Source organism: Colossoma macropomum, unplaced genomic scaffold (assembly GCF_904425465.1).
Source record: "Colossoma macropomum unplaced genomic scaffold, Colossoma_macropomum, whole genome shotgun sequence".
Lineage (NCBI taxonomy): Eukaryota > Metazoa > Chordata > Actinopteri > Characiformes > Serrasalmidae > Colossoma > Colossoma macropomum.
This window is the reverse complement of record NW_023494791.1, coordinates 24,336,492-24,355,150: the sequence shown is the minus strand read 5'-3', so window position 1 is coordinate 24,355,150 and position 18,659 is coordinate 24,336,492. Positions and strand designations below refer to the sequence as shown.

The window sequence follows — 18,659 nt, the reverse complement described above, 5'->3', positions numbered from 1 at the left end:
GGAATGAGTGAAACGGTCTATATATCTTTGCTTTTTCTTCATTATAACCATGAAAATCTTCAGTCAAATCACTCTAGAATGTCTAGATGGACAGTGAGAGGAAAGTGAATGAGATGCATTCTGCTGGGCAACACGCTAAAAGTAGTTAGATGCAGGGGTGTAACTACAGATTAATGAATGGGGGGTAAACCTTTACTAGGGAGGTCTTTTATGGCCCCAAAGCGTCTGTTCATCATGAACTTCCAGACTGGCAATAGGCAAAAATTTATTGATCAAAAACTCGTCTCTTCATAGTTATTAGGTATGAATCTCAGATGACATAAATACTATCCATCCACTTGTGCAAAAGTCAAGTAATATTAGATCCTCTCTGTTAAAACAGCAGATCCAAAACATGTTATTCAAATACACAGGCCATAGATCAGACCCGTTCCTTCAGCCCTGTCAGACTCCTTCAGCTACTTTCTCACTTTGCCTATTTAGTATTACATTAATTTTAAAGAATCAAATTTGTAAGAACTCAAAGCTTAATGAGACATCAATCTGTCTGATTTTCTTTCTTAAAGAAATTCTATTTGTCCATCTGCAGATTGAGGAATTGAGGGATACAAAACTGTATTATGATCAACACTGTGTGACCTTTTCACTAAGATTATCATACAGTAAGCGACAGTCTGTGACTACTACTGATGTTACTATTTCAAACACTGAAGAGAAAGATGAACACAAAAATATATTAAAAGCTGTCACATTATTTCTACCTCATTCACTCGTTCACACTCACTCTCACTCTCACTCAGTTTCTTAAAATTCAAGCTTACACTAAAATAGTTGGCTAACAATAATGTTAAATAGTCTATCTCTTTTCTTTACCTCACATAACTTAAACCTAATGTTAGCTAGCGTTAGCTAAGAACCGGTAAAAACCTGATAACCAGCTATACTGACCATAATTGATCAGAAATCTGTACCCAAGGCAGGTATTTTCACTCCATAACTGCTTAATGTTTCACTCTGCACATGATGTGTTTTGAATAAAGCCTAATGTTTATTAGCTTTTAGCCACAATCTTGTCACAACTTTAGTGGTTGCTGACAGATGTTAGTTAGTTTTCAGAGAAATGGCCACCAAAGCCCCGCCCCCCGGTCTCATATGATTGGCTCACAACTTTCAAGATCTGATATGATCAGCTAACAACTTAAGAGGTCTGATATGATTGGCTGAGCTGGGGTCAGCTCCTACATTTTCCCCCAACCTAAACAAAAGAAGATTCTTTTTCACATTACCGCATTTTTTTCTGCTGGAAGTAGTCATTGCTACGTTTTGTAGTTAGCTACAAATTTTTGTAGCTAATAGCTGTAGCGCCTATAAATTTTCGTGTAACTATAGCGATAATTTTCGCTACAATTTTGCTACAGGCTTCAGACAATCCCAGCAAAATCTGAACCACAGAGCGCGGTCGTTAACTGGGCTGGTGGCGACTGTGCGATCCTGACTGAGCTGCGAACAGTTCGGGCAAACGGTCACGCACTGCCCCCACGCGTAGATCACCCCTTACAGGCTTGGCTCAGGGGTCGGCAACCGCTATTTGAAGTTAGCTACCGTTAAGCCTCTGGTAGGGAACAAATGGCCGAGCTACCAATGTTAGTTATATTAATACGTCATTATTTATGACAGAGTATTACTGATAAATCATTTCTATGAATTTGATACTAGAAAGCTAGAAACCATCTAGCTAATGTCGAGGCTACAAGCACACTAGTCGACTCAATACCACAGCCACGAACGTACCTTGACCAATTGGCATAAAGCTGCTTAAGAAAAGACGCCATGATTGGTGCACTGACAGGAGCCGCCCCTCGGCAGCTCTGATTGGCTGGAGTTTTGACACAAACATTCAGACATTTTACAGCGAGCAGATGTGAAAGTTGAGCGCACGCTGCGGAGCTGAGAGCAGAAATGATTTGCGCGCATGTGCGAGTTTTGAAGGTGAAGAGCATGACTGAGCAAGTTTTCCAGTTTTGAGTGAAAACCGGAGTGTTTTGCACGTTCGAGTTTTGAGAGGGAAAAACATTGTTGTGCAGATTTTAAAGTTTTGAATGAAACCAGAGTGTTTTGTTGAGCAAATCCGAGGTGTTTACCTGCCGCACGTCGTGCTGACAAGTGCGTTCAAGTTCATTAGCGCTGTCCTCTCAAACCGGAACATTCCTCTCTCAAACATCAGGATCTTCTCTCAAACATTTTGGCACAAAACTAACTCCATAATGTTCGTCTTAAATCTGGGGACAGAATATTTTTTATATGAAATTTGATTTGTTCTCTGTGAGCGCTGTCACTGAATAATGGCCAGTCAAAATCTGCCAAGCTCCGCGTTATTTTCTCAACCCTCCAATCACCGCTTATTAATTGTTGATGTCCGCAATTACTTAAGTACTCAGCGCCTGTCAGGTTTGTTACTAGCGTTAGGATTCCGAGCTTCTCAGAAGTTTCTCAGGGTTTTATTCAAAAAGCGATGAAACTGCACAGCGAGCAGTGAGAGGTTCTCAGCTGACCTCAGTACAGCTGTGGCTCGGCCATAGACTGAACTGCCTGCTCTGTTTCTCTCTGTACGAGACGCTACAGCCCAGAGAACCAGAGTAACTTTGACTTCTTGAGGTGTTCAGGTATGCAGCACACATGCTATAAGCTAACACATAACATCGCTATGGCATAAATGTAGCTAGCAGAGAGTTTATGAGCACAATTAACACATTAAGATTGTAAAATGAAAACCCTATATTTTATTTTTTTTTGTTCGGACTGCTCGTAATGTGGCTAGCCAAATCAGCATGCTTTAGTCTAGCTCCAGTAGCTGCTCAGTTTAGGCTACAGGCTCCATAGTCGGCTATATTAGAGATCAGATGTGAAATTAAAGTTAATAACATACTACAAGCAACAAACATTAAGAAATCAGCAGGTACATTAGACTATATTTTGTCTCATTAACTAACTATATGAGTAGCCGCCTTTCCCTCTAGCTGGGCTTTGGTACAGACAGCCTTTTTATAACATGTTTAATGTGTGCTTTTACAATAATCAGTGAGTACAGAGATGCAAAAGAGACAAACAAAGAGAGAGAGACATAAATGAAAAAAAAATCAATTTGAAACTATCGCCTGATTTAATGTAGGTTTAATGTATTGTTTTAGGCTGAAAATAAACATAAATAAATAGTTAAATGATTAATTAAACTTAAACAGGGCAGTTGAAGTCAAATAGGTTTATGGAACATTAATAGCAGTTTATGGAAGAACGGAGGGATGAAGAAGGAACAAATGAAAGAAAAAGGTGCATAACAGTTATAGATGGCTAAGGAGTGATTGAATAAAAAAACAAAAGGAGAAACCTATTGTTGCTCTAATGCTCATATTTGGTAGTTATTTTAATCACAATCAGATGTGAGTAACATTTCTGCAAAATGGACCTCAAAATTTCTGATCCTAGTTACGGCCCTGTTAGCAGTTATACGTTAACTCCAGCGTTTAAGACCATTTATTGTTAAAACTGTGTTAGAACGATTATCAGAGCTGATTGTTATTTTACCTAAAAATCTAGTTCTGCTGTGGAGCTGTAACAGGACAGTAAAAGAGCCGTGTGTTGCTGACCCCTGCCTTAGCTAAAGTTGGAAAAACATTTTCATAATAGACTATTACTAATAGTACTCCGCAGAGCCAGGGTCACTGATAAAAATTTTGAGGCTGAAGTGTTGCTGAAGTTTAACAAAGGACTCTGAATGTCATGTCTATACAGATCTTGCTGAAATGTTTAAATTGGAGCAGTTTAAATTTAGCAATGACAATGCTTTGCACAAAATTGTTTGGTTTGTATTAGATTATTTTTGATTTTATTTTGATTTTTGTTAGGAAATGATTCTGGAATGATTGACTTTGCCTTTACTTAGTCTAAATTTTTGTTGGATATCACGCCTTTGGTTTGATTGTTGGTTACACTTGAACTGACTTTTTGGTGATCTTTTTGTATATTTGCGGCTTTTCAATTGCATGTTTCTTTCTGGCACTTGATTAAATGCAGTGTCTTGTTCACATTGTCAGTTGGGTTTGTTTGGTGTGTCAGGTGGAGATACACAAACAAAAAAAATGAGTTTGTGCAGTTAACAAAGGAACAAACTTTGTCATAACAGAGGAAAAGGAATCTCTGTGTCAGCATTTCACTGCTACTGACTAAGTTAATGTTAACATGCAGTTTGTGCTTTAAAGTTGCTGTCACAGCCGCTTTCAGAGAAACAGTTTCCATTTTCTCCCTGTAAAGCTGTCGGCATCTGAGAGAGCGAGTGCTCGTTCACTGAAGCTGATGGTTGTGTAAACATCTATGGTGGAACATGATGACCTGATCCCTGCCGGCATCTGTGCGTCTTTAGCTTTTGTCAGCTAGTTGGCAAGCAGTTTCAACATCTCCAGCTAACGATGCTAATCTAGCATTTTGGTTATACTTATTTTTACCTATCCAATCAATTTATCTCTCTGTATACATTAGCTGATGTTATTGTACTCTCATAGCTGTGAAGGAATTTTTCCACAAAGCATTTATATCCTTTATGTAGTTTGGAATCCCACATTTTTGTGTGTTTGGTTCTCCAACATGTTCGTGTTCTGAGACACATAAGCTGGACGCCAGTCCGGCTGCCGTCTTTTAAAGTTCAAAGCATAAACTTTGTCTCCTCTGCAGTCCACTTTCTGCTTCCGCCATGCTGAACGTTCAGGGTTGGGATAGCTACTGAAAAACTAGTAACTACTTTGTAGCTATTTTCCCAAAATTTGTAGCTTGCTACAATTTGGCTACTTTTCCAGAAGAAAAGTAGTGGCTACTTTTTAGCTACTTTTTGAAAAGTAGTGCACTATTTTTTAGCTACTTTTAAAGCGTGATTGTCAGAATGTTTGTGAATCTCCACCTGACACACCAAACAAGCCCAACTGATGTGAACAAGACACTGCATTTAATCTTGTGCCAGAAAGAAACATACAATTCAAAAACTGCAAATATACAAAAAGATCACCAAAAAGTAAGTTTAAGTGTAACCATCAATCTTAAATGCTGGAGTTAATGTATAACTGCTAATTCACCAACCTTTAATGCTGAAGACGTGCAGACTGCTGGTCACACAGCAACACAGATAACAGTCTCGCCTAGCTCATAGCTAACAAAATAGCAAAGAGAAAGATTTAAGATGAACATTGATAATTTGGCGACGAACAGACTTACTTGCATTTAGATGCACTCAGCTGTTTCCTGGTATGTTTAATCTGCAGCGAGCAACTGGTCAGTCTTTCGCCAGGTTCTCATTCAAATTTTCCTGTTCCACCTTAAATGTAGTGCTGCACCATTTAAGGTGGAATGGGACCATTTGAACAAGAAGCTGGTGAAGGAGAAGCTGACTTCAGCCTCATAAAAAAAAATCAAACATTGAGAGACATTTTACAAGGAACTATTCTACTTTTGAGGAAAAGTTTCCTGACTGAGATGTGAGAAATGCGGCTACAGCTGACCTAAATGTTAAAGCAGAGCAAAGTAAGTCTGCGTTTGCATTTATATTATAGTTTTTAGCCTGTACTAGTACATTAGCACATACCGAGACATATTTACAGCCATGACGGTAAAACGGACATAAAATGTTGTGGCTCCCAAGGTAGTTTCATTTTTGTTGAAAGGACAAAATGGCTCTTCCTAACATTTCGGTTGCCAACCCCTGAGCTAAGCCTACTAGTAAGGGGTGATCAGTGTGTGGGGCCAGCGTGTGTCCGTTAGTTCAAACTGTCTGTGGCTCAGTCAGGATTGCACAATCGCCATTATCTCAGTTAGTGGCCATGTTCTATGGTTCGAATTTTGTGCGGATTGCCTGAAGCCTGTAGCGAAATTTTAGCGAAAATTATCACTATAGCTACGCAAAAATTTGTAGGCGCTACAGCTATTAGCTACATTTCATAAAACTGTAGTGGCTACAGCTATTAGCTACAAAAACTTGTAGTTAGCTACAAAAAGTAGCAGGCTACTTAGCTTCTCCCTTACCCCGTGAACATTATTAACTTTAGCTATGAAGCGAATGCACATGTGCAGAGCGTACTTAAACTTTCCCATTGGGATTGTAATTGGATACAGGCGTTTACATGATTACCATTGTTCTATTTAACAGATTATTTACAGGATTACCCACCTCGTTCAATTGGATAGAAACTGTATTTCGCATGGCTTTAATTGGACTAGTCCAGAGGTGTAGCCGGACTTGTTTTACCAGCGTTTTTCGCACTTTCTTCTGAAAAGGACCTACAGCCGTATCCTCTTCGGTTACGTTAGTAAATCTGGTAGCTCGGTGGAGGCAGTGCTGGATTAGAGCAGCAGCAGCGCCTCCACCAGTTTACACCCGACTATCACAGAATGTTGTGAATTTGGACGCACAACGGTACAGCTGAGTAATGAAGAATGAACAAGAAAAAACTACTGATGGAATGAAAGTATGATGCACATTTATTCGAGTGGGCTAAATAACATTTAGGGGGCTGAAGCCCCCCTAAAAATAGCCTAGCGACGCCCCTGGCTAGAAGACAAGCGCAAGTTCACGGCCATAACTCTTCGCTGACGCAGAGGAGAGTGAGGCTCGCGGGCGCGCCTGGCGGAGGCGCAAGATGGACAACTTCTGTCTCTCGTTTTCCCCACTGAGAGCACGCGACGAGATTGATGGGTCTCCTGAAACGGGCGGCAGATTTCTTTATTTTCGGCACATATGCTTGTGGAAGCCCCTTACAGTGGAGTCCAGGGGAAGGAATCTGTCTTTAGCGTTGGTTAGTGATGCGCTACGAGCGCAGGCCTACGAGATGGGTCTATTTGGCACCGGCGCCCACAGTGCTGAGCATCACTCTGCTGCTGTCAGACAGCGGGGGGGCGAGGCGATATGAAATGTGGCGTCGCGGCCAACCCAAGAAATGCTCCCCATTATTTCCCAGTGTACAGATAAACCTGCTCTCAGACGCTGTAACTGACAGTGTAATTGAGGCGTCCGGGTCTCTACGAGTTCCACGCTCGAGCCAAACGGAGAGGTGAGAGGGAGTGAAGGAGGGTGGAGAGAGAGAGAGAGAGAGAGAGAGAGAGAGAGCCTCTTTCTCAGCAGCACATTGGCTCACCTTTTGAACGAACCTTTTGAATGATGAATAATGCAGAATAGGATGATTGTAGACTCATCTGAGCGTTGAGAGTAAGTTTGTCATCCAAACTTATATAAGAATATCTCATTAAGGAAGAAGCAGCACTGAGAAATCCAAACATCTGCTCAGCTACCTCTGTTTGTTTCTGTGATTTGAAACGAACGTCTGATTATACGATTAATCATTACTCTTTTGAATATGTATCAAATCTCTTACCCTCTCCGTGCTTCTTTCTCATATTCCGTGTTATTTATTTATTTGCTATTTTAACAGTGCTTAACAAAAAACTTTGGTGCCCCTTGAGTGCATCCCTTTGGGCTTACAGCTCCACCTAGTGTTCATCGTATGCATATTCACTCTCAGTAACCTCCCTTCCAGGCCAGGCTTCTTTATAAACATCCAGTCTATATAAGCTTGTGAGGCTTCTTATCACACTTAGCCAGTCTCTGCTGCCTTTCATTGGCCTGATAGATCTCTGTACATTTGCTTCAAAGGCTCTCCAGCTGAACTTGCTTTCTTAATCTCTCTCTCTCTCTCTCTCTCTCTCTCTCTCTCTCTCACACACACACTCACTCACACACACACACACACACACAAACACACACACACACACACACAGCTGTACTCACTTGTATGTGATGTTGCGCCTCTACTGGAACAGGCCTGCCAGCTCTCATACTCTCTGTAAACCAAGTGATGTCCACCACATTGGTATTGTCCAGGTGTGGAAGGCCCTGTTCCTGTAACCATGGCCACAGCTCCTGCCCCGGGTTGTCTTCGGCTACAACGTGAGTCACTTTAGCACTGCAAAGACCAGACATGGGCCGTCCTTGGCTTAGTTTCCCCCTGCTCACTTTTCAAAATTCTGTTTGCCTCCAAGGAGAAGGGCAGCCAGAGGTTGTGAGGGAAATCACTAAATAAGGTAGGTCTACTTTTGCTGCCCAGCTTTTGCAATCTAGATAATAGAAATATAATTATAATGGGTTGACTGATAAATGTCTATCTGAAGTTGACTACACCACTAATACAAGGATCAGTGATCTACACCCATTACCAGAGAACAGTCAATTAAATATTCAAAATCACTGAGAAAGAAGGAAAAATTATTTGTAAGCCATTTGATGAGAGGATAATTCATTTCCAACTTCACAGCGCCCCATCCAACTTGAAAACCAAAACTACGCCCTTGAGGGCAGTTAATTAACCCCTTAAATAGACGGGGCCCACCAGTGTGCCTAAAGTTTTATAACACACTTCTATAACCTATAAGTAGCTCAGCTAGTTTGCATTGAAGTCCCTGTAGTTACTGAATAATAAGCCTTAGTATTCAATGAGCCTCGGATTTTAAGACATTAACTCATATTTATGTTTAAACTTCCACTCCAAACAACAGAAACAGTTTCTCACTGCAGTGTGTTATAGCTCAAACAGCTTTCAGTCAACAGCACAAAGGAAGAGGTGGATTCCAGATAGTCAAACACTGAAATTTAAACAGAATTAAACAGAAGATGCTGCAAATGTGGAGTGGGAGAGTAAGAGAACGTTAACCACATTCTCAGGGTAGCCCTCACAATTTTCACCACTTGGCTAACATGAAGCTGCTGCCTGTCACACAGTGTTTGGAATATTCATATTATTTAAAAAAAAAAGAAAGCAGTTTTTAGCTGTCTATTAGATAATGCTAGGCTAGCCTGATGCAGGTGATAAACTGTGTTGTGACATTTTTGTTTTGCTTTTCTGTCAGTTTTTGTGGTGTCAGAGAGCCCTATCGCTGACATAACTAGCTAGCTAATGCTAACTATTCACACAAACATAACAAATTTGTTTTCATACACAATTAATCTGCTAATAGTTTAGCACCTGTAGCCTATAGCAAAACTGCCTAACTACTAGTTAGCTACATATAAACAAACTCTAATAAATGAGCTATATATATTCTTATAATCAATTCTAATCTTTGTAAAACATGAATATTACCAAAAAAAAAATGCTGGCATATGTGTGATACAGTAAGCTGTCTTCTGTAGACTTGCTGATTGTAACTGAGTCTAGCACAGTGGATCGATTAGACAAAGCTGAAGTTTCTTATTCTCATTTCCTGTTCCACCTTGCACAATGTAGTGGTAACATTCAGATGGCTGTCACTGCTGCACTACTTTAGGTGCAACAGAAATTCGGATAGAAGCTAACATCAGCAACATAAGCCTTGAGAGCTTGACGTATCAAATTCAGAGTGATGGTGAGAATCTGATACAACAGGCAGTGCCCAACCAAGTTCAGTAATTTAGCATTACCAATGTATTACCAAAACCAAGAGACCAAGAAGACAAGAAAAAGCTACTTGAGGAAAATGAAGACATATTCAAGCAAGAGGCCACATTAACCACTTAGTTAGCACTAGCTTGTAGCATATTGAATGTCATGATTGTCATACTTGTCACAAAAGATAAAGCATTTTATCACTAGCCAGCCGCCTTGGTCATCTCAGTGTAGCATATAAATAATATATGAGAGAATGAAATGAAAAAAGGAAAATGCACAGATTTTAGAAAAAGCTGTTTTGCATGAAGGCAATGCTGTGTGTGTGTGTGTGTGTGTGTGTGTGTGTGTGTGTGTGTTGTAGGAGAAATAGAGTTTGGGGTATGTCGGTCTGCATCATGTAACTTCCGGTCTGAAAATAAGTCCCTAACTCCAGCCTGGTGCTCTTACTTTCACCATTTGTCACTCAGGAATGCATGAAAACTAAAATATGTTATATCTTAGTGTTTGAGCGCTGTGGTACACTACAATGACATATCACTTCTACCGCGGTTGTTTGAAGCGGTGATTAAACACCCATAAATATAACTCATGAAACCTCTTCTTAGTAGATAGTATTCAAATGTAACATTTGATATGCCATGCAACTACTGAGACTCTCTTAATGTTCTGCTACATATTTTAGCTCCACACAGAGTTTTAAATGTCTGCCCCATGTCTCTGCAAGGCCTTAGTGCCATTAATCTTCTTACTTATCCTTTTATTCCACGCTCACTTATTTCGACTATTTATTTCCAACATTCTGTCATCACTGTGGAAACATGAGCACCAGAGAATTCCCATCACTGAAAACAGAAGCCGTTTTTTGCGGGAGACTGAAGAAAGCCAGCAGTCAAATCTCTCTCACACACACCTACATAAACACACAAACATCCGCCACAGCCATCCCGTGTGCCAGCCGCCCTTGTTTTTGTTGCTTTGTTTAATTACAGTGCCAGTGAGAGCAGTCACCCGTGCATAATTACCCCTAGTGTACAGCTCCGCCACTAAAGTCCCAGAGAGGTAGAATAGTACAACAGCCACAACTCCCCGGACGTTCCAATTGGAAGAGATAACGAAAGAGGCAGGAGTGTGTGGGCATGTGAGTGTGTGTTTGTTTGTTTGTTTGTGTGTATTTAAGTAATCCGATGAACCGCAGGTGAGCCAAATCCCTTGCAGAGAAGTTCCTCTCATTTTGCTGTTTCATTGTACAAAGAGAGGAACTGCATAAACCACAGGCCTTTTTTTCAACAAATATTAAGCCCAAATAGACTGCAGCCTATTTTACATGTGCAGTAGTACTTAAGCTCTGCAGAATCTTGTGTTCTCTGTGTTTTAAACTTGATCTGTCTTTGTCTCTGGTAGATAACAATGGCTATGAGACCTGAAAAAGCCACAGACTGACGTATAAAGGCGTAACACAGCAAATGCAGTTTCGGTCATAACTGAGTTATGATTGTAATCAAGTGTGGGAAGTTTTTTTTAAACAAAACAGGGTGTGAACATTTCAGTAACACATTTGCTTTCTAAGTTTCATTACTCGTGTTGTTTCTGCTCTTTTATAGGGCAGCATATGTGACCCACTATTATAAACACCTACTGTATTTAGATTGTGGATTCATGGTGGAGTCAGCGTGAGGCTAATACCTCCAAAGACTCTGGAGTGAACTTTTAATCTCTCACAGGTAATCCTTTACTTAAAAAGTCATTTACTGATGAGTTTTGGACCACTTCTGATGTTTCCAATGTGCCTCCTTAAAATTAAACTGGTTTTGTACATTAAATGGTCAAATACTGTCCACTCCATTTGGTCTTTTTGATGTTTAAACCCTCTGAAATTAAAGCTGTAACATTCCCTGCCTCTTCCTTCTTTATCCCAAAGCCAAACGTAACTATTGTTATCTGTATTTGATCAGTAGCATAAATAGCAAAAAGAAAATAGGTTCTCTAGGCAAAAAGAATAGGTTCTACAGTCCATATTTGTAAACATCTGATCAGATATTACTTGTACAATTGCTGTTCAAATAAGTTTGTATTAATGATGGGTAGGACGAGGTAGAAAGTAGCTTTTGATGGTATTTGTAATATAATTGAGTCACAGCCATTTTACTTTAGCTTCACTTTATTTCTTTTTTAAATGACTACTGCAAGGTTAAAAAGCTGTTCACAATGCAGCTTTAGCTGTTTGGCTAAAGTATTCTTAATAATCTTTAAACGTTGTCATTTTAGAACAACAACCATGGCTGCTCTTTATTATGTTTACTTTTTATGTCCTTATAAGTATCTGTTAACTGTTATGTTAGCTAACTTAGTTAACGTAAGCTAACGCTCAAGGTAATCCAATACTTAGGTAGCTAGCCTAGCCCATAATTGCAGTTATGAGCATTAAAGCTTCTTTCAGTGAAATAAAGTAAATATTTAATTTATGTAAAATACCACATTTTGGTTATAAAAAGTGCGGTATCCTAACCTTACTAAAGTTTTTTTTTATTGAGTGAGAAAATGCGAATTGCTAATGCTAACAGCTAGCAGTGAGCTGTAGGTGTCTTGGAAACGTTGTGTATTACTGCCTTCAAAGCCTTGCAAACACATTAGCCGCTTTTCCACTGTCGGGTCAAATGGTTCTCAGGGTCGTAGTGAGCCGTTCCACGCTGTTCCGGACTTGCGAGACTGGTTATGGTTTCTGTTTACATCTGTTGTACTGCTAAATCATAACCAGGAAATACCCAAGAAAAATAAGCAGACGAGTGACTAACTGCTAACAGGCTAATAGCCATGCACACATCACACACCACAACATACGTTTGATTCCATCTGTCCTTCCAACTCCAGTCTCTCGGCACGCTCTCATCTTCTGTATCCTCTAAACGGGTGTTATTTAAGCATCTGTTACTGAAACAGCCTGTACTGTGGAGGGTTTCACCTGTAGCAGGGTAACTAGCTACATTAGCGTCGCCTGGCAGGGCACAGATTATAGCACCACAGAACAGTTCTATCTTAATCTTTCTGTCACTTCTACACCAGTCATTCTCATTTGTGCTCTCAGATATGAGCCTCTATCCTCTACATGGTTGTTTTTAATCATCGGTTCGCTAGAAACGAGCCTGTACTGCAGTGGGAGGCACCGTACTTAGCCTAGCAGGCTATAGCTTAAAGCGTTACAAAACAGGCTCGATTTCAGCTTTCTGTCACTCCATCATCAGTCAGTCGACTTGCTCTCGCTGTTGTAAGTTTTTATCATCTATACTTGTGATAGCAGAGCATCGGTTAGTCAACTCGAACTTGCACTGGGGTGTTCGGTTATCTTCAGCTATGCTAAATTAACTAGGAGAGAGGAGCCGGTTAGCATTAGCTAAGCTACCTTGGAGGCTCTAGCTCCAGATGCTAGAGAACAGGTTTAATTTTGGCTTTCTGTCCCTCTAACATCAACCGCTTGACTTCGCTTCCTCAGAGCTGAGTCATTAACATCTAACCTTGTGTCAGTAAAGCTTTAGTCAGAATCGAAACCTTTTCTGTGGCGAGCAGAGCTGGCAGCATGCCAGCTAAGTTAATGCTAACCAGTTACTCTCTCCTGATTATCTGCGCTGTTTAATATTAAGAAATTGTGATGCTTTGACATTTATTAAATGGCAGATTTAAAATCGTGCACTGCTTTCACTGCTTTTTATTTGTTTGAACTAATGCAGCAGGATGTGGTGAACCGTGTCCATGTGGAAACGCCACTAGAACAGTTGACGTTACCCTCTGTGCTCAGAGCCATTCGGCCCTGCAGTGGAAAAGAGACCATTGTAAACCTACTTAAACTATGCTAGAACAGCTGTGGCTACCCTGGCTGGTTAAAATGCAAGGAATTCAATACACACATTAGCAAATGCCTCAGGTTAATAATTCTAAGAATAACAATATGAAGCACATTAATCCTCACCTGTAGTGATCCAAATGATTGATTTGTTGAGTTTTCTAATAGATTTCAAATTTGAAATGAGAGCGTGATTAGGCATGCGGGCTGCAGTGGTGCAAGTAGTTGATGTGCTGAACAGCACACTGATTCAACCTCAGGAACTCACCTTAAGCAGCATTTAAATAATGCTCTCCAAACTCTGCTGAAGGAATGCATTTAGGAAGATGGGTCTGGTTTTTATCATTAATAATTCCTTAGTCAGCACAAGAGTGTTTGAAAACAGCCTGCTGATGAAAATGTTTTGCCTGATCGAAGTGTCGTTTTAGACAGCGAAGTAAGATTCAGATAACTAAGAAGTATTGCATACAGAATTATATTTTAAAATAAGCCTGTATAAAGCAATAGTAAGGCATTGTCTACTCTTATAATGAGTCAGTGTAGATAACATGAGGTGAAACCTTAGCTAAACAAATGTGGCAAGTGTAAAATATTAAAATATAGAATATTGTTTCATCTTATGTAATCTGATTATCTAGCTTCTCAGAAGCCTCAGAAGTCTAGGACATTGATTTCCTCAATGAAAAAGTCCTGTGGGTAAGTCACCACTTCCACACCCACCCCAACTAGCCCCCCTGTCTTTCACATTGAAATTTCAGCAGTGCTCTGTACAAACATAAAACCAATGCCAGGCCTTCTGCTTTTGTCTTGTCTTCAGTGTAGCCCATAGATGTGTGTGTGTGTGTGTGTGTGTGTGTGTGTGTGTGTGTGTGTGTGTGTGCATTTTAATCCATTTTGTTTTCTCAGTAACACCAGTGGGATTTAGAATCGGCCAATGTATTATCAAACCGCCACTGATATCTAATCCTCACTGGCTTGTAAAATGTCAGTTTGCGTCTCTTTCAGCCTGTTTCCTGTGGTTGGCTTTAGACAATAGCTCATTGGGTGTTGGGGTGCTGTAGGAGTTCAAGCTGCATTTCTGGGAATGGTGCCATCCCTCAGCTGTGCATGGCACACTATGCCACAGTGAGTTGCTGGCTGCGGTTATGCCAGCCTGCTGAAAACAACTCCCACTGCTGCCAATAGCCAGCTGTGCAGGCCTGGCACCCACCACCAACTGGCAGAAAACAGGCTAGTATCAGCCCCAGCCAGGCAGGACTACCGTCCTCAGCTAGCATCCAAAGGCATGCAGAAACCCAGATAACAAAGCTTTGAAACAGAGGAGGACTGGGAGCCATACCCTCATTTTATTGTGGGTGACACTTTATAAGTGCTGTCTTTGACATGTTCTTACAGGCTGTTCCATGTGCAATCAGCATTAAAAGAGAATGAAATTAGATGTTTCACCACCTTACAATTCATGTGCAAATGTTCTCAGTTTTCAGAGTTTGCAAGTGTCATTTCTTCAAGCAATCGGTTGATTGTAGCAGCTAGTTACCCTGTCACACCTCGCAGAGACTGATAGATTTTCATCTTCTTTGTTATTATGCTGTCATAATTTCTGTGTTCTTAGAAACTAGGCAACATACCTTCACATTATCATTATGATTTGCATAAAAATTGAACACGCTTCAGACTGGCAGCTTGTATAACACTGTATGAAAAAAATTCTTAGAGAAGTACGCCTCGCGTCAATCAAATAAGCAACTAATCAACATTTCCTGGAGTAAAGGCTTACAATGTATGACTAAAACCGCAGTTCTAACCAAGCCAGTGAACTGTGCCTGGTCATCCACCATGTTTAACCCCTAAGGCTTATTAATGGCTTATTATTCAGTATGAGGTTAACCGCTTGACATTTCAGGCTTATTACATACTAAGGTTTATTATTCATTAACTACAAAGACTTCAATGCAAATTAATAGAGCTTTTCTTAGGTTATAGAAGTGAGTCATTAAACCTTGGGCCCGCCAACAAGCCCATGGCTTTGTAAGCGGTTAAGTGGTTGGTAGACTGGGTTTTGATTCCCCATTTTAACAAGTACACCAGCCTCTACCAACAAGAGTTCTTGCGCAGCAAGCTAAATTCACTGACCTGTGTAAGCATGATTAAACTGTAAATCGCTCTGGATTAAAGCATCTGCCAAATGCCATAAATGTAAATGTAATTGTAATTTGGTGTCATACCTCAGGGTGTCATCCACACAGAAGCCCTTTGACCTGGCCAAGCTGGTCAGGAAATTCCTCCTGCTTGTCCCCATTCTTCTCTCTACAAGGTACATGGTCACCTCCTCAAACTTCATTCCCTGTTGAGGATGAACAGGGGTTGATTCAGGTCGCCGGCGTTTCCTCAAAAGAGTCGAAAGGGTCGTCTGAAACATCTTTGCAGAATTTTTGAATATTATTAGCAGTATTTGAAGACACTTTCAGATTGTGACAGTAATATTGTGGTTATGCTTTGTCAATGATACACTCAGAGTAGACCCCTCTCCTGCAGTGGTGATGGCATCAATGTCTTATTTTTCTTTGAGGGAGAGAACTGGCAGTTGGCGTGGTGGAGTGTGTGTTTGTAACTTGGCATAGAGGAAGAGAGACTAGAAACAGGTGTTTCTGATTTGGCACTCATTTTAACTACCAGGGTTAAGTAATGGAGATAAATGGAGAAAACAGAAGAGGGATGTTAAGGGGCTAGGGGGGTATAATATTCATGTAAATGTGGTTAAAGTTACTAAAGTGCAAAAGATCATTTCTCCGTATGACCTGTGTATAAAAGAGAACGATATGCTATGAACTGAGCAAAAAAAGGAACAGTGAATATGACCAGTGGAAGTGGAAGTGTGTAGCTACATCATGAATCTATGTGGGATAGAGACTGGTCATGCTGGGCTTGTCTGACTGAGACCTTGTTCTGCCTGTTTCTCTTGGGGGTTTTGGGTAACTCATCGCCATTATAGACCTTCACAGCTGTCCAGTGATGTCCAGCAGCTTCCCCCCACACATTGCCCATATGTGGCCCAGCACCTTATCCTGTTCCCGCTAGTTCGTCCATCTGCTCCAGCCAACTAATGAGCACATCATCGAAGATGGAACCCTTCATTAGCTACTCAGTAGCCACAAAGCAACATATGTGGGAATAGTCAGTCAGGGCCTTTTTGCTCTCTTTATTCCTCAGCTTCTGTCTTCAATATTTCATGTTTCCTGCATCTATGCTTTGCTTCTTCTTCTGGGGCTTCTTACCCTTGGTTCTCTTCCCTGTCTTCTTCTTTCTCTTCCATTTAAGGATGCTGAAACATGAACTCACAGTGTGACACTCATCTCACTCCTGCTATCAAGGCAGGTGCAAAGCATGACACAACTTGTGTGTCAAAACAAATAACAGAGAAACGTTTACAGTGTATATAGAGCAAACTCATTGCCTTTTTCAAAGCCTTAGCTGTAATTAGAGCTTACAATTAACATCGGAAAAAATATAATTTGATGGAATTGGATTTCATTTCTAATACAGCCTCATGGAATTTATTTCATATGGTAAACCAACAGTTACTCTCCTACATCTGTCTCCTTCACTTTGAATGCTCTTGTTTTGTCAAAACTGACAAACATGGAATTTTTAACGTCAGACTACCCAGTTGTAGTGAAGACAGACAAAAGACACTGTGTAAAAATAGACATTGAAAACTAGTTTAAGCAGATTTCCATAATCAATAGCAGGAAAACAATATATTAACACACAAACTAATCTGAAAAATAACATTCTTGCACTCAGTTTGATGACTTGCCTACAATTACACACATATATTGTGAAATAGATACTAGACCATGAGAAGATGCTAGAGGTGTTGTGTAAAAACTCTAAACACACTTCTGTAGGAAAGAACCCTCAAGCACAGAACTTGCTATCAAAAACAGAAAGATTTAACTGAGCTGAAATAGAACTGAGCGTAGAAAAAGACATGACACCGGATCACTGTCAGTCACTTTGCCTATGCCCCAACTATAGAGAGCTGATGACTAGCTAGCTTCATTAAACTGCGTGTGTGAGTGTGTGTGTTAAACAATGATGCTAGGACTCATTAGCTTGGTGCTGTGAGGTTAACTGGTGCCACGCTGTTGCTTTTGTGCAATTGTTTGCCCACTTCCTCCCAATCTCTCATCTGTGCGCTTGGGTTGGCTTCCATCCAAAATAAAACCCAGCCTGGCTGACAAATGGCCTAACCCTGTACACGTGCAGCACAGGAGAAATATCTCCACCATACAAACACCTCACCCTGGGTTAACCTTTCTCTGTAAGTATTTGATACGACATAACCTGTCTAGCTTATTATGTATCAGTTGCTTTACTTAATGTACAGTGTTTCTTTATTAGGACATGCATTACACAGACACATTATTAGTTAATAGTAGTAGTCTGCAGTTATCTTAGTACTTTAACTACGTTAGCGTTATTATTCTGCCATTATCTCTGCTAGAATTATATATACATACTGTATATATATAAAATAACAGTTAAAAAGCTACTTAATTGTGCAGTAAGTGTTTATCTGCTGATAGAAAAATAAAGCATGTATTCCTTGCTGGTTTAAGCTGGTTTATCTGGTCGCCCATTGCAGTCATGCTGGACTTGACCTGCAGTGACACTGACGTGGTGGTGGCATGTTATGCGTGTGTTGCACTGTTATGGGTGGATCAGACACAGCAGTGCTGCTGGAGTTTTTAAACACCTCAGTGTCACTGCTGGACACTGCTGGAATAGTCCACCAACCAGAAATATCCAGTGTCCTGTGGGCAGCATCCAGTGACCACTGATGAAGGACTAGAGGATAATCAACACAAACTGTGTAGCAACCAATGAGCTACTGTCTCTGACTTTACATCTATAAGGTGGACCAACAAGGTAGGTGTGACTATTAGAGTGGACAGTGAGTGGACACTGGGTTTGAAAACTCCAGCAGCACTGCTGTCTCTGATCCACTCATACCAGTACCAGCAGTGTCACTGCAGTGCTAAGAATGATCTACCACCCAAATAATACCTGCTCTGTGGTGGTCCTGTGGATGGAAATAACCCACAGCATGCTACTCAGTTTAACACTACCAGCACGTCATGTCCTGTGATAGCTGAGCCCTGATCAGAAATGAAAGCACAGATATAGACTTGCTTAGAAGTCAAGCAAGGTATATTTTAGCCCTATGTGTGTTTCAGGCTCTACCTCAAAGCGCTCAGTTCTGCATCTAAGCATGACATGAATATTTTGTAAGTGAGCGCTTGCGACCGTGCTGTGCCTTTCATTTCCTTTTCTGGTGTCGCTCTAGCTGAGCTTTTAAAGGGTGA

The 18,659-nt window shown here is 40.6% G+C and overlaps 1 protein-coding gene across 1 annotated transcript in view; it reads right to left on the bottom strand.

Moving 5' to 3' along the window:
* Positions 1-15,631, bottom strand: part of dntt (deoxynucleotidyltransferase, terminal) — a 170,568-nt gene extending 154,937 nt beyond the window's left edge. Inside the window, exons 1-2 of the mRNA XM_036574578.1 lie at positions 15,516-15,631; positions 7,823-7,997 (exon numbers count right to left, since the gene is read on the bottom strand). Of these exons, the coding sequence (XP_036430471.1) occupies positions 7,823-7,997; positions 15,516-15,631 (291 nt within the window). The remainder of the gene's footprint in view (positions 1-7,822; positions 7,998-15,515) is intronic.
* Positions 15,632-18,659: the final 3,028 nt, after the last annotated feature.